The sequence below is a fragment of the Cotesia typhae genome, unplaced genomic scaffold, assembly GCF_013202065.1.
Source record: "Cotesia typhae breed Kobodo isofemale line unplaced genomic scaffold, CoteBio_Ctyphae contig_20, whole genome shotgun sequence".
Classification (NCBI taxonomy): domain Eukaryota; kingdom Metazoa; phylum Arthropoda; class Insecta; order Hymenoptera; family Braconidae; genus Cotesia; species Cotesia typhae.
The window spans coordinates 5,961,578-5,977,700 of record NW_027423725.1 but is presented as its reverse complement, the minus strand read 5'-3'; the positions used below and the strand labels follow the sequence as shown (position 1 = coordinate 5,977,700).

The window sequence follows — 16,123 nt, the reverse complement described above, 5'->3', positions numbered from 1 at the left end:
TAGGGTAATTAAATATCCATAAAGAGTCCCAAACAAATAGAACTAAGTACCTACGACTCTTTGGAGTTTTAAAGTAATTTGTAAGCCTAACAGATGTACTTTTAAGATAACTAAAATTTTTCTTTATCACTTACGACAAACAAAATTTTATTACAGCACGACAGCTATTTAAAAATAATATTTGAAACTTAACGAAAATTAACCATAGAAAGAACATTAACATTCTATAAATAAATTATCTCTTTTATCAAAATAACTTATACTGATTTCAAAAATCAAATCAATTCTGAATTAAATGAGATGATACCAATAAAAAATTGTAACTTCGAAATATTAATCAAATTATCAATTTAAATTTACATCTGAATTATTTAAATAAGAATAGACAACCACGTGTTTATTAAAATCAATGGTTCGTAATAATTTTATTCAATAGGAAAATATTTTAATTGTAATGTTATAACTACATAAATTTATCATAGGAAATAGGATGGAAATTATTAACATAATTCTTAAATATTTAAATAATAAAATTGTAAAACATAGATTATGAATGAAGCGAACTAACTATTAAGCGAATTAAACAATTAGCGATATTACTAATGATAATAAATTTAAATAATTTTTTATAAACTAGAAGGACAAAATGTACATGCCAGCGTATGTGTGAGTGCGCACGCTAGGGTGATTAAAAAAAAAAGAATATTTTTTTTTTCGTTTGGTACTCTGAAAAATAGGTTCCTAGACACCTCTAAGAAAGCCTCTCCAAGCATGAGTTCTTAATTGTAACGGGAAGGTCCTCCTTCTTACAGTTTTCTATTTTTTCTTATTATCAGATAGAAAAATTTATATCTCGCTTCCAACTACTTGAAAAAATATCTTGTTCCTTAGATTTTGTAGGAAATTGAATGCTCTACAAAAAAGGTCTCTTACGATTTTTTCGTAAACCCAACCGTTTAAAAGATATTAACGGTTAAAGTTTGATTATTTTTGGGAAAATTTTTTATTTCTTATGAATTTTATAACTCAATGAAAAAAAATCATTATGAATGATGAAACTCATAGTTTTATAGGAAATTTACTGCTCTATAAAAATGGTCTCTTATGATTTTTCGATCAAGTTGAGCGTTTACGAGATATTCATCGTCAAACATCAATGCATATCAATTTTTCTAGTTTTTGATCAATAATTCGAAAAATTTCAATTTATTCTGTGAGTTTCAAGGAAATTTAGACAAATTTGAGTTTTTATTATAAAAGCAACTCCTATAGATGTTTTCTGTTCAAAAATTCATTTGAAAGTTTTTATTCTAATAATATTTTTTTAATTTTATCTTTAATAATTTAAAATCTTAATCGCGTTGTCATTTATTATTATGAAATTTGTTCAGTGCGTATTTTTAAATTGTTTTTCACAAAATATACATAAAATTTTCGTTCGAGGGGATTTTTGTTTTGAATTCCATTTCTTCTTCTGTTTGTCTTCTGAAACTAACGCCATCTATGTTTTTTACTCTCAACTATCTTCAGTATCTACCCATTTAATACCGTATTTTCAGTGTTCCTAAAACTGATCATCTTGAATACGTAATAAAATAATTCATTTTAAATAAGTCTTATAATCATCACATAAATTTATTTATCATCAATTAACCTACAATGAATAAAGAAATACGTTTTATCGGAATACCTCTACAAAGAATTTCGGAACGTAAGTTACCAAAAGTGAAAGAGGTTATGCGTGTGTTTTTCTACCAACTTAAAATTTTAAAGTATTCAATCAAACAAAGTGCTAAAAATTCAGTTGACCAAGTTATTGAACTGTGGAGAAAAAATCAGATTCCAACTAGTGGAGCTCCTAATGCAGTCAAAAAATTTCTTCGCTATCACAGTCAATGGTTAAAATTACAAAAAAATTTCGATAAAAAGAATTCAGCGCAAAACCAAAAGGAAATGAAATTTCAGACTGATCTTGAACAATTATTCGACATTGTGAGCGAAAAATCCTTAAAAGTGCTTGATGATAATATTAGAAAGTTGTATTTGGATCAAAAATTCGGTACCCATAAAGAGATTCTTTCTAATAATGTACCTGTATCAAACTTAACCACAACTATGATGGGAATAGATGAGAGTAGTAAGTATCTGAGATATTTAATTATTATAAAGTCAGGTAGTAGTGTAACTTTTCATAGATGACTAGATGACATTTGACTAGACAATTTTTGGAGTCCTTTCTTAATTATTTGTCATCAAAATGAATAAATTCTATACATTTTCTTCGTTTAATTTATAAAACAGATCTTATTCCAGACTTAGATCAACCGTCTACCAGTCATGCGATTGTTCCAAGTGAAAAATCAGAGTCGTTCTCTACGTATACATTAAGTGGAGTTACAAATTTTGGATCTGATTCAGAGTATGAACCTCCAATTCCGACAAAACGAGCAAAACTTGATGTCTTAACTCCTGAAGTCATTTTTGGACTCGACCGAGCTAATGTCAGCAGTAGAAATGCGATGTTTATTATTGCTCCGGTTTTACTAGCAGTAGGTATTAAAATTGAAGATACAACGCTCAGTTATAGTTCAATTCAACGAGCTCGTATGCTTCAAAGAGAAGACATTGCTAAAGGACTTAATGACAACTTTAAGACACACGATAAATACGTTGTGCATTGGGACGGAAAAATGCTGAATGACCTTGTTGGATCAAAATCTGTGGAACGGCTACCAGTTATTTTAACTGCATTTGGTACCGAACAATTACTTGGGGTTCCAAAAATGAATTCTGGGACGGCAGACAATCAAACATCAGCCATTTTATCGACATTGAGTGAATGGGGTATTACTAATTATGTTAAGGCGATGTGTTTTGACACGACGGCAGTTAATACAGGTAACTTATCAATGATAATTTAATCTAAAAAATATTTAATTATTAACGTTCTAGTTTAATTTTTATTGCTTACTGAATTGCACTTTTGAAATTATTGAGAATTATTTACTCATTTGGATTTTAAATATAATCTACAATTTGTTGAAAATATTAAATTTAACGATAGTTATCTATTTTCTTTATACAGGAATTCATAACGGTACATGTAAGGCAATTGAAAAGACTTTGGGAAGAGAGTTAATCTGGTTACCATGTCGTCACCACATTTTTGAGATCATATTGAGAAGTGCATTTGAAGTATATTGGCCTGTGTCATCTGGGCCAAACGTACCAATGTTCGGAAGATTTAAAAAATCATGGGATGAAATACAACTATGGGATGTAAATAAAACTAATTATAAATCTGGAATTGAAGATACTGTTGTTGCTGATATCATTTTGGATAAAAAAAATGAAATATCTAGTTTAATTGCACAATCCTTACATATTCATCTACTGCAATTTAAAATGTTCTCAACGTTGAGTAACATTGAAATTTGATTGATAATAAAATAATTTGTCATAATAATAATTGTTATTATTATTACATAAATAATAATAATAATAATTATAGTAACAAATATATAAATATATATATATATATATATATATATATATATATATATATATATATATATATATATATATATATATATGTATATATATATAAAAACTCATTGTAATTATTATTCATAAACACATTCTGTCTTCAGACTTCATCTTCAGATAGCGCTTACCAGCGTTCCACCCTGGTTCCCTTACCTAGAGCGCTAGCCAGCGTTCAGGTATTCTTTCCTCAAAATATCCTAATTACTACCCCCAGAGTGTGAGCGCTTATTAGCTGTTCCACCCTAGCGAAATCGCCAAGTGCGTTAGCCTGCGTTCAGGCACTCTATCCATCACCTACCTTTCGGCAGGCGAATTAAAAAGTAAATTTTTTACTATATTTTATAACTTAAAAATTAATTAAAAATTAGTTCGTGGAGGAATCAGTGACACGACCTACTTGGAATCTATTGACATCCAACTAGGTCAAAATCTGGACTTAAATTATTAAATAAAAATTAATTACACCCAAAATTTGGGAACGTAACAAAAAAAATTTTTTCTCCATGTGGTTTTTTCTAAGTATCTTTTAACCGGCTTTACTGATCGATTTCAATAACTAATCAGCTCTTAATATAAAAAATCACGTCGATCGCCACCAAGCCTGTTAAAATCAATTGATTCGTTCGAGAGTTATCGTTGACGAAAAAAATCGAGATAAAGTGTTTTTTTAATCACACTGAAATTTCCGGTCCAATTAATTTATAGTCAAAAGCATATTATAGTATTTGATAAACTGTGCCGAATGCTGCCAACCGCGTGAAAATCGGTCGATTTGTTCACGAGTTATCGTTGTCGAAAGAAAATCGAAGAAAGTGTTTTTTCAGAATTACTTCAAACTTCCTTACCTGATGAATTCAAGCTTTAAAATTCTATTTGTGGCTTGAAAAACTGCGTCGAATGCCACCGACCGCGTGGAAATCGGTTCATTCATTCAAAAGTTACTGCGTTTTGAAAATTCAAAATATGGTGTTTTATCAAAATTCTATCTGATTTTTGAGCTTGGAGAGCTCAAAATGACAAAAAAAACTATATTTTTAAGACGAAGGGCACAAAGTCATAATAATTGCAATTTTGAGCGCTTAAGTATGAAATTAGCAGGAAATTGCAGGGATGGCCTTGTAACAGTTTTACCTGCTCAAATTGGCCCTTAATCAATTTATTAACAAACTAACAATTTAACAACGAATAACAATGATTATTAGGGCGCCACCAGGATTTTTAATCAGGGTTCCTGAAACCGGTCCAGAGCTGAGAATTCTTATCTTAGGGTAGAGAGAGTGGAGGAAGGTGCTGTTGAATTATAAATAATTAATTAACAAATTAGCCAATATTTATTGAACAACTAGCTGACCCGGTGAACTTCGTATCACCTACAAAAATTTTTTTTTTTACAAATTTTGATTTGTGATTTTTAACCTGTAAACTCTAATTTATTTTTGTCAACAATTAACACTGGTCGTATTGTAGATGGTTAAGTTGGTATTAAGTTATTAAATGAAACTTGTTGGTCATTTTAATATGTTTTATGTGTTTTATTTATATAATGAATGTATAACAAATTATAGAGCCTTTGGCGCGTAACCAAACGATCCGGGTTAGATTCCCGGTCTGGGCTGTCCGAATTACTTTTTCAGTTACCGAAAATTCCTACTGAGTAAAGGTCCTCCCCTTCCCCCTTTATCCTTTATTTCCCCCAGTTCCCAAAAATTTGTCTTCAATGACAAATTTAGCTATTATATATGGCTTTTATATATATATATATATATATATATATATATATATATATATATATATATATATATATATATATAAAGATACCCAAAGTATACTTGTACATATCTTCCTGCATATTGGACAATTTTGTATACTCTTGCAACCTTGAGGCTCAAGCGTAACAATAGCGATTTCGATACAAAATTAACAATTTTTAATTTTTTAAGCTGAAATTTTTTTCGATTCCAAAATTCCAGAATTTTTTTTTTCTAAATCATCCCTGAACTATAACGAACAAAACAAAAAAAAATTTTGAAAATCGGTCCAGCCGTTTTTGAGTTTTAGCGAGACTAACGCACAGCAATTGATTTTTATATATATTGATAACAACTTTTAACAATATCGCGACTTATAAGAAATTAACAAAATTCACTCACTCACTCACACTATCCACACTTAACAATATACTTATTCTCGACGAGCCCCTTTTGGCGTCTACCCGTCGATTTCTAATACGTGCTCCTTTCGGCGTCTACCTGTAACAATTATTAACAAACCAAACTAACTAAACTGTTTAATCACCCGCACAGAGAACAATCGTATGCAGGGATCGTTGACTCGGCTCACAGGAGTAACAGCTCAGTTACCAAACGTAGACCTAGATACTCTGCAACTCACATATAACCCACACTTATCTTACACACTGACATTACTGATTTGACTATATTTAAAAATTTAATAATTGATGATAATTAATTTGATTTTGACCTTAAAATTGAGCCATTAAAATATTCAATCAGTAGAATTTAATAAAACAATATTTTTTAATTAACAATCAAATTCCAAATGACTTGAATTAAAATTCAACTTCCAAATTCCGATTGCTAATTTTTTTTATTTAAAATATTAAAATAGATTAAAATTCCTCACTAATTTATTGCCGTGGTCTTAATAATACAACAATAAATATTTAAAACAAGAGGTCTTAATATCTTGAATTAATAGATTAAAATATGAAGACAGAGGTCTTAATAATCTGCCGACATAGTAATTGACCTTTTCGGGAATTTACAGAATTAGTTTTTGATAATTAATTTAATCACAATAGTAATTTTAATAATCAAATTCAAAATCTATTAATATGAAATTAACGACGTGAATTAATTAATTATAACGAAATTTATCAGTGAAATTCTTCAACAAGAAATAACTGAATTCTTGGACTTAATGTCCACGCTGTTAACTATTAATCTTCAGTAAATTTAATTTATCTAAAATCCACGGACTTAAACCCAAATTAATTAATTTACACGTGATTAAATATTTCGCAACATAAAATAATTTCAATTAATAATTCTTAATACCATTTTCGATGAAATTTCATGTACAAATTTTCGTGCACAAAATCATCAAAAGTCGACTCACTCAATTTTGATTCTAAAACATTCGCTAGTTTGATAGTTATTGATCTTGGGTATTTGGAATTACTGTGACGCAAAATATATCGACGCTCAACCAAAATTCCACGAGAAAATGCTTATCGATTATTTTTCAAGCACAAAATTAATCACTCGTTCTTGAATTAATTGTTTATAAAATTATATTGATTAAATAAACGAATTTTTAAGATGTTAATTAGTTTAATTGGTTAATTTTTGTTTATTAAAAATTCTCGCGAACAATGTTGAAGGAATTAGTCCCTCAAGGTCGATTGAGTGACTCTCGGGTATAAATCCCCATGAAAATCACTCAATTCAAACTAGCAAATATCAAATTCTGATTAATTAAATAATCGTCAATTAAACGATCAAATTAATAAATAAAAGGAGAAGTAACCGAGTAATGGGTGTAAACCGCGGTCCACTTTTTTCCCACAGAGTAATTATTGATACCTTGACGAACCAAACGATGATCTAGCTCACTCGTTTAGGATGAAGTCCTAGTTGTAGTTGGCTTCCTACGTCTCATCACTACTAAGAGGATCGGTCCTTCTTGATTTCCGTGGCATTCTGCCTGGCAAACACACTACTCCTCTCTTTTTTACTGCCAGTTCACCTATGATAACCCAAAACTACCCCCTCCTATTCTCCCTTTAGACCCGAAGATTTAGACGCGCCAGTATTATGTCGAATAATTACACGACTCTACAAAAAAAATTTTCGTTCTTTGTCCTAAAGTTTATACTATTATTTTCTAGTTAGTTATGCACAAAAACGAAAAGTAAATATCTTTTTTCGGTATAAAGTTTGCTTTTGTGATAGTTATAATAATAATACTCATTTTTCAATTTTTTCAATTAAAGATTTAAATTTGCCAAAAACTAAAGCAGAGCTTCTAGGCTCTCGGTTAAAACAGTGGAATTTGCTTGATGATGTTAAGATCACGGATCAGCAGACTAGGCATGAAATGTTTACAACGTTTTTCATGAAGGAAGATGGACTTTGTTTTTGTAATGACATTAAAGGTATGTTTGAAGCAATTGGCATACCCTGTGTCCCTAGCGAATGGCGTTTATTCATTGACAGCTCTACAAAAAGTTTAAAAGCAGTTCTATTGCACAACGGAAATAAATTTCCGTCTCTTCCAATTGCTCACTCAGTACATCTTAAAGAAAATTATGAAAGTGTCAAAATTTTCCTTGAATCTGTAAAGTATCATGAGTATAACTGGGAGCTGATTGGAGATTTTAAAATGGTGGGATTTTTAATGGGGCTACAGGGTGGATATACAAAGTATCCGTGTTATTTGTGCTTGTGGGATAGCAGAGCGGATTCTAAACACTATATTCAACGGTCATGGCCTGTAAGAACAGAATTGTGTGTCGGAAAACAGAACGTCAAATTTGAGCCGATTGTTGAAGCGGAAAAGGTGTTAATGCCGCCTTTGCACATTAAGTTAGGGTTGATGAAACAATTTGTTAAAAAACTGGATGAAACTTCAGAAGCTTTTGGATACTTAAAAAATTTTTTTCCGAAGTTATCGGAAGCAAAGGTTAAAGCTGGGGTTTTTGTTGGTCCGCAAATAAGACAGATTTTCGCCGATGAAAAATTTCCAACGTTGCTGAATCGTACTCAAAAAGCAAGTTGGAACAGTTTTAAAGCAGTAGTTTCTGGATTTTTAGGAAATAATAAAGCTGAAAACTCCGAAAAGTTGGTTGAGGATATGCTTACAAATTTTAAGGCCATGGGCTGCAGGATGTCATTAAAAGTACATATGCTGCATGCTCATTTGGATAAATTTAAAAACAATATGGGAGCCTATTTCGAAGAGCAAGGAGAACGCTTCCATCAGGACATCATGAATTTTGAACAACGCTATCAAGGCCAATACAATGAAAACATGATGGGCGACTATATTTGGGGTTTATTGAGAGAAAGTAGCTATGAACATAAAAGAAAAAGTAAAAGTGTGCACTTTTAAGTTATTTTCCACTTTTCTGTAAGCTAATTTGATAGTTAAACTTAATAAAAATAATAAACATTTTTATTTCAATAGTTTTATTTTCAATCAAAAATTAAAATCCGAGATTTTTAAAAATTTCGTTCAATCAGTCTTCTAAGCACAAAAGCAAAGTTTTTCATGCCATATATTTTTGTTCCGTCTTATTACGACCTAAACTACCGAAATTTAATGCTTTGCAATCAAAGTCAAATTTCATGTTGACCCGTGTTATCGATATCCGGCGACTTATCAATTAAGGGTAATTTTACCCTGTTACAGCCTAAAGGGTCAACCGTTTTCCTATCTTTTTAAAACAAATTTGGAACATTGTCATTTCCAAAATTGTCCTAAGAATGCTCCAAATTTGTTGTAAAAACATTCTTATATTGTCTCAAAATTGTCCTAAAATTTTTCACCCATCATTGGGACAAATTAACAGCTGTGCAAAAATAAATTCTATTTCTTAAAATCATTTAAAAAACGTTCATAATTGATCAAAAAACAATTTTCTCTTTAAGATCATTATTCTCAGAGTAATTGATTAATAAAGTTAAAAAGAACAATAATTTTAATATTAACAGGAAATTGAAAAAATTGAAAAACGCAGATTATTGATTCCCCGAAGTTTCAGCCATTTTATTTGGCCTTCATCAGGTGTCTCAAATACACATAAAAAAAATTAGGAAAACGATTGACCCTGAAGGCCAACCCTGCAATTTCCCGCTACTTTCGTAATTAAGAGCTAGAAATTGCACTTTAATAAGTTATATGTTACTTCGAGCCCTCCGAGCTCAAAAGTTTGATATAAGTTTAATAAATCACTATTTCTTTTAATTTTCAAACCGCAATAACTTTTGAACGAATAAAACGATTTTCACGCAGTTAGCGGCATTCGACGCAGTTTTTCAAATTCTATGATATACTATCAAACACAAATTGATTAGACCGGAAATGTCGGTTTAATCCGAAAAAAAACACTTTTTGTCGATTTTTATCGACAACGATAACTCACAAACGAATCGACCGACTTTGACGAGCTTGGTGGCGATCGACGTGGTTTTTCAATGTTAAGAGCTGATTAGTTTTTGGAGTTAATCTATCAAGCTGTTTAAAAGATATTAATAAAAAACCACATTTGAAAAAATTTTTTTTCGTATTTTTTTTGAGATATCTGAAAATCTACCGGTCCGAATCGGTCCAAACCACATTCAAAATCTAAGTTCAGTCAAGCTCTTTCGATTGGCATCAACCGCGATAGAATCGGTCAAGTAGTTCAAAAGTTATAAGAGGTTTCACACACACACACACACACACACACACACACACACACACACACACACACACACACACACACACACACACACACACACACACACACACACACACACACACACACACACACACACACACACACACACACACACACACACACACACACACACACACACACACACACACACACACACACACACACACACACACACAAAAGACCTAAACATGATAAAAAATTTTTATAGTCATATCTAAAAACTAGATTTGCTTTTTTTCTGTTTCTGTATAATCAGTTGCCTCAGAGTTACAGCTCGTTGAAAATTACCCAAAAATTTGAATTTTTTTCATACACCTTAATTTTTGTGATTCGTGTACTTTAAAATATTTTATTAACTTTAAATTAACTTTTTGAAAAATGAGTTGGCAAATAAAAAAAAACTTTACAGAAATTTTTTCATCAGTTATAATTAAATAAACATCTTATTCCTATTATTTTGACTTTAATTGCATTCAGTTATTATCTGTTTAATGATTAATAACTAGTTTAAAAATTTAATTTATATTTAACAAAAAAAAATTAAATTGTTCATAGGTATGCGGATTGCAATTAACATTTATTGATCTTGAATTTGTTTATTTACTTTATTGAAAAAATTATTACTTCTAGAAAAATTGATCCATGTTTTGAGAAATTTCAATTGAGATCGAGCGGTGCACACAACTTTTCTCCTACTCGGGATCTGGGCAGACCACGTCGGTCACTGACACAGATATTTTACAAGTATTTTTTTCATGAATTATGTTTTTTCGTTGTTGTTCATTAACATTTTTGGTTATGTTATGTGACCAATCGATTCAGAAAAGATTGAATATTTTATTATGTAAATTAAATCAATCTCTTATGAAAAATATTCTTATAAGGATCATTTAAAGTCAATCAAGGCTTTGATTGCAGAACATTTTTTGTTAATAACAAAAGTATCTTGTAACGGAGTACACGGGGCCTTCTTTATCCCGAGAAGGTCTCCGACCCGTACTAGTTAGTTATCGACCAATTCCCCGAACGTTGTGCTCCGAAGTACTCGCTTTTTTAGCTATAAGTAGTGAGTAAGTCCCCGAGGTAGAAGCGCCGGCGCCCACAGAGAGAGAGAGAGAGAGAGTGGGAAAGAAGACGCACCAAAAAATTTCGGAAGAGTTGTTGTGACCGATCAACCCAGCTAAACACCTCGCGAAAATTCTTCAACTCAGGTAATTATTTTAATTTTACTTGACCAAAGTAGAACAAAGCGATGAAACCTTATTAATTTAATGCTTGCTAGGCCATTATGTCAGCTTACTTGAATTTTAATCAAGAAATAGTTCAATAAATAATTTAGAATAAATTTTAATTGTGTAAAATAATACAAAAGTAAAAGTTAGAATCAGAAGATAGTTGTTAAAATGGTTGTTTAAATTATTTAGCTAAAAGTAGAAAATAAAACACTTGTAAATTTCGTTTGGGAAAAAAATTGACAAAAGTTTGAAAGAGAGTCGGCTATGTTGTCTCGCGCTAAAATGCTGAGTAGAGGACACGCAAGGTCGAGACTAAAATCTTAGTGCGTTGTAAAGTAAAATATAATCCTTAGTTCTCAAATAAAATAAAATAAATTCTAAGTTTCAAGCAATACAAAAGAAAGTAAAATAAAATAATTTTGTTCCCCTCCCGGCGTAAAGCGTCAACTTTAGCCCCGCTGCGTTAAACGAAGTTTTTGCTTTACGCCTTCGTCGGAGAAAGAAATAGTGTACACTCCTCGGGAAGTAAATAAGAAAGCCTCAGATTGCATGTGCTCTGAGACATTTCTTACTTTACTTCCCTAGGGGTGTAATATACTATAGTCGAAATAAAATAAACTCAGTTAGAGACAATGGTAATAATTTAGGCGAAGGTAAATTAAATAAGACAGTTGATGATTTTTTATTTTTTAAAATAAGTCAAATAAAACAATTGATAAAATTTCGGCAAAAATAAAAATCGATAAAAGCAAATTTAATTAAAACTGGAATTTGTCAATTCTTGGACATAACGAACACTTTATCGGCAGATTATAAAAACCTCTGTCGTCAAGTTTGAATCTATTAATTCAAGATACGAAGACCTCTTGTTATTAAATATCTATTGTTGTATTATACAGACTACAACAGTAAATTAGTTAAGAATTTTTATTAGAAATTTGGATTAGAATTTATAAGTAAGTTAGTATGAATAGAAAAATAAATTAAGGGAAAATCAGTTAATCGGATTTTAATTGGGAAATTAATTTATATTGAATTGAAAATAATAATTTCGAAAAAATTAATCTTATAAATTTGGGAAAATATTTCGTATTTGAGAAATTTACATTAGGTGTGTGCGTGTGATTACAAATACAGTGCTGCCTAGGGATTCATGGTATTCTCCTCTGTTTCCTGAGCATACTAAAAAACCTTTTCATAGACGCCCAGGTGGGGGTGTAAAGGGAATAAGTTAAAAACCGCGATGTAGACGCTCCGTATGAGGGTATCGTCAAGTATAGTAACTTTTTCATAGAATAAAATTGTGGGTGTGTAGATATATCGTTGTAGTGTTGCCTACAGATTCATGGTATCCTTCTCTGGTTCCTGGGCATACGGATGCCCGGGTTGGGGGTACAACAGCAGTCAGAAACCCTGGTATAGACGCTCCATATGAGGATACTGTCGCAAAAAGGAATTATGATAAAAACAGATGCGTAAACGGGAATACGGCTTGATTTAAGTGTTGATTATTGTAAGATAGTTTTTATCATTGTAAAAAAGTTGGTTAAATAAAATAAGTTTTGAAAATGGCTTTTTTTGATGGTTTTTGTTTCTTTCCTAGCAATCTGTCACGACCTTGTAGAACTACTCCATGCTCTGGTCCAGTTTCTGGAAACTATGAATAAAAATCCAGTAGCGCCCTAAGTAAATAATAGAATCGACCAATAAGCAAACAATTCCGTTTCAATCTATCCACGGATTTCATTAAATTTTGAACTGTTATTTAAAATAACTGGCAGTCGGCGCCGTTTTTTCAACCTCATAAAGAATCTGTAAGTTTAAATTGATCAAACTAAGAATTTCGAAGTAATTCACTAGTTTCTAAAACACTATTTTCGGTTTCCTATCGTTCACGATATCTCTCGAACGAATCAACCGCTTGTGATCGGCTTGGTAGTAATCGATGTGGCTTTTTGATTTCGAAAGCTGATTAATTTTTTAAATCGATCGATAAAACCGTTATATAATTATTCTAAAATAACCACATTTGAAAAAGTTTTTAACTTTCCGCTAAGTTAATGGTCTTACCCCGTTTTTCAAAAATAAAATTCTTATCAGATCTCGATGTTCTGAAATCCTAGGAAGCTTCCCTGACTGCTCTCACGAGGGTGTCTCTATGTCTGAATGCGCGCGCGCGCGCACACGTGTGTGTGTGTGTGTGTGTGTGTGTGTGTAAACCTTTTATAACTTTTGAACGGCTTGACCGATTTAATCACATTTGGTGCTATTCGAAAGAACTTGACTAAACTTAGGTTTTGAATATACTTTGGATCGATTCGAACCAGTAGATTTTGAGAAACCTCAAAAAAACTACAAATAAAAATTTTTTCAAATGTGGTTTTTTTGGAATAACTTCTAAACGGCTTGACCGATAGATTCCAAAAACTAATCAGCTCTTAACATTGAAAATCCACGTCGATCGACACCAAGCCGGTCAAAATCGGTTGACTCGTTCGTGAGTTATCGTCAACGAAAGAAATCGAGAAAAAAGTGTTTTTTTTTAGTTACACCAAAACTTATGGTCTTATCAATGTGTGTTTAAACATGTATCATAGAATTTGAAAAACTGCTTTAAATGCCGCCAACTGCGTAAAAATCGGTTTACTCATTCGAAAGTTACTGCGGTTTGAAAATTAAAAAAATAGTGTCTTATTAAACTTCTATCAGAATTTTTGAGCTCGGAGTGCTCAAAACTACATGATACTTATATTTTTGAGCTCTTCGAGTTTAAAAACGTAATAAGCGCAATTTGAAGCGTTTAATTACGAAAGTAGCGGAAAGTTGCGAGGATGGCCTTCAGAGTCAACCGTTTTCCTAATTTTTTTTTGTTTTTTTGAGATTTCTCATTATCTTCGGGTCCGAATTGGTCCAAATTGTATTCAAGATTTAAGTTTGGCAAACCCCTTCTGAATGGCGTTAACTTCGATGAAATCGGCCAAACCGTTCAAAAGTTGTAAGCACTTCACACACATAGACACACACACACACACACACACACACACACACACACACACACACACGCACGCACGCCTATACATACATACATACATACAGACAGACATAGTGACACCTTTGCGAGAGTAGTCAGGGAAGTTTCCTAGGACCTCAGACCGTTGAGATTTGATGAAAACTAGATTTTTGCAAAACGGGGTAGAACCAACGACTTCCCGATTTTCTTAGTGGGAAGCCGAAAAAAGCGGAAAAAATTTATTCAAAATTATACCACACTCAAATTGTCTTTATTATTCCTGAATATCAGTACCGTGATCTAACTGGTGTAGATCAGTATCTTAAATAAAAGATCCTTCTCATCGTGTTTAGAAGAAAAGCCTATTTTTTTTTGAAAATGTATAGTCAACAAAGAATTCTACCGAATGGACAAAATTTTAAGTTTTATCAAAACTTACATACATATTTTTGAAATGAATATACAAAATCGGTTTTTTTTTTTTTAATTATTAACGGAAAAAAGTTGTTTTAACAACTAACTTTGATTTTGATAAGCTCAAATTTTCAACACCATCTTTGTTAATCTACTTTCAAAGAGAAAATCGGTATCAGAATCTTGAATCCGAATGCACAGATTTTGATAACAAAATAATGATACTATAAATAAATATTATGTCTATGCATAAATATTTTTTATATTTAAATATTAAAAATTGATTATTAAAAATTTATGAATTGAAGGATTTGATTTCGTCAATTTCGAACAATTTTGAAAAGTGATGAGGTTAATCATCAAATTAAATCATGTCGTTTAAAATCGTATTTAAGTAATCTTGAACATAACGAAAAATGGACAAATAAGAAAACAAATTCGAAAGAAATTAACTTTCATACTCGAAGTTTAATCTAAAGAAATAGAAATAAATGAAGTTTTCGAAAACGATAAAGATTATTAATATTTATACGCTATAATTATTATGTAGAATTGGTGATAGTTACAGAGTATGTGCTGGAATCGATTTGTTGAATTTCCAAAGCATAGTAGAGCTTTCACAGAAGGATTCACAAGGTGCGTTCAAACCTGTCACAAAGTATATATTTGTTCAGATTCGATGAATATTAAAATATCAAATATAATCAAATAATGTTTTAAAACTTATCCACTTATTTAATTAAAATCTTAAGCTTTCGATTTATAAATTCTTTCATCAAAACCAAAAAACCAAAAATTCACGTCCAGCGTAATTCAAACCCAACTCCTTTAATATTATTTTAATGTCATAATTCAAATATTTTGCGTGTCACTAAATAAAGTGTCAACTTAAATTTTATTGTTAAAGATGATTAATGATTTGTAAAATTCTAAAAAAGTATCCCAAATGCTTTTTGATAGTTAGTAAAAAATAAAAAGAATGTTCCGTTTTAAGGTACACTCGTAACATGAAAGCAACTGAATACAGTATCCTTTAACTGTCTGAAAAAAAAAAAAAATTGTTTTTCACAATAATATGCACAATTTGACAACAAACCAAACGACTTTATTAGATAAAATAACCATTCAAGCTCAAAATACTATTAAATTTATTGGAAATCGTTAATAGACCGTAAAATTTTGTACATAAAAGGAATTCAGAGGCTACTACGTGTTGTCTCGATCACGTCACACTGCTGTTTCATAAGTGCTTAACACCCCACCATGTTAAGCAGTTTTTCCCCACTCAGTTTTTCCATCATCATTTTTTACTAGAACATATTTGTTTCATACTTAGTACCATATACCCTACCATTCATGTAAACAAAAATGTTGATTTACTTTCAGTTTCAAAAATTTCATTTTGAGTTCAAAATTTTCTTCGCGTCCAAAAATATTCTAGCTTAATTACTGAAT

At 31.0% G+C, this 16,123-nt stretch overlaps 2 protein-coding genes across 4 annotated transcripts in view; one reads left to right on the top strand and one right to left on the bottom strand.

Moving 5' to 3' along the window:
* Syt7 (Synaptotagmin 7) overlaps positions 1-15,879 on the bottom strand; it is a 335,513-nt gene extending 319,634 nt beyond the window's left edge. For all 3 annotated transcript variants that reach the window (XM_074259521.1, XM_074259520.1, XM_074259522.1), the window contains exon 1: positions 15,235-15,879. Coding sequence is in view for 1 of the 3 variants with exons in the window: in XM_074259522.1 (XP_074115623.1) it covers positions 15,235-15,275 (41 nt within the window). In the remaining 2 variants the exon portion in view is untranslated. The remainder of the gene's footprint in view (positions 1-15,234) is intronic.
* On the top strand, positions 1,359-8,679 carry LOC141538240 (uncharacterized). Its single transcript, XM_074259619.1, has 6 exons — positions 1,359-2,137; positions 2,302-2,898; positions 3,086-3,279; positions 3,651-3,722; positions 7,615-8,127; positions 8,236-8,679. Exons 1-6 carry the CDS (start codon positions 1,660-1,662, stop codon positions 8,677-8,679), a joined length of 2,298 nt encoding a protein of 765 aa, XP_074115720.1. The 5' UTR covers positions 1,359-1,659.
* Positions 15,880-16,123: the final 244 nt, after the last annotated feature.

Bases quoted from the DNA above. Each gene is read 5' to 3' on its own strand.
- LOC141538240 (XM_074259619.1), top strand. From the start codon at position 1,660: ATGAATAAAGAAATACGTTTTATCGGAATACCTCTACAAAGAATTTCG. The intron at 3,723-7,614 runs GTATTCTTTCCT...CGGTTAAAACAG, and splicing joins GAGCGCTAGCCAGCGTTCAG to TGGAATTTGCTTGATGATGT. The intron at 8,128-8,235 runs GTGTTAATGCCG...TTTTTTCCGAAG, and splicing joins CGATTGTTGAAGCGGAAAAG to TTATCGGAAGCAAAGGTTAA.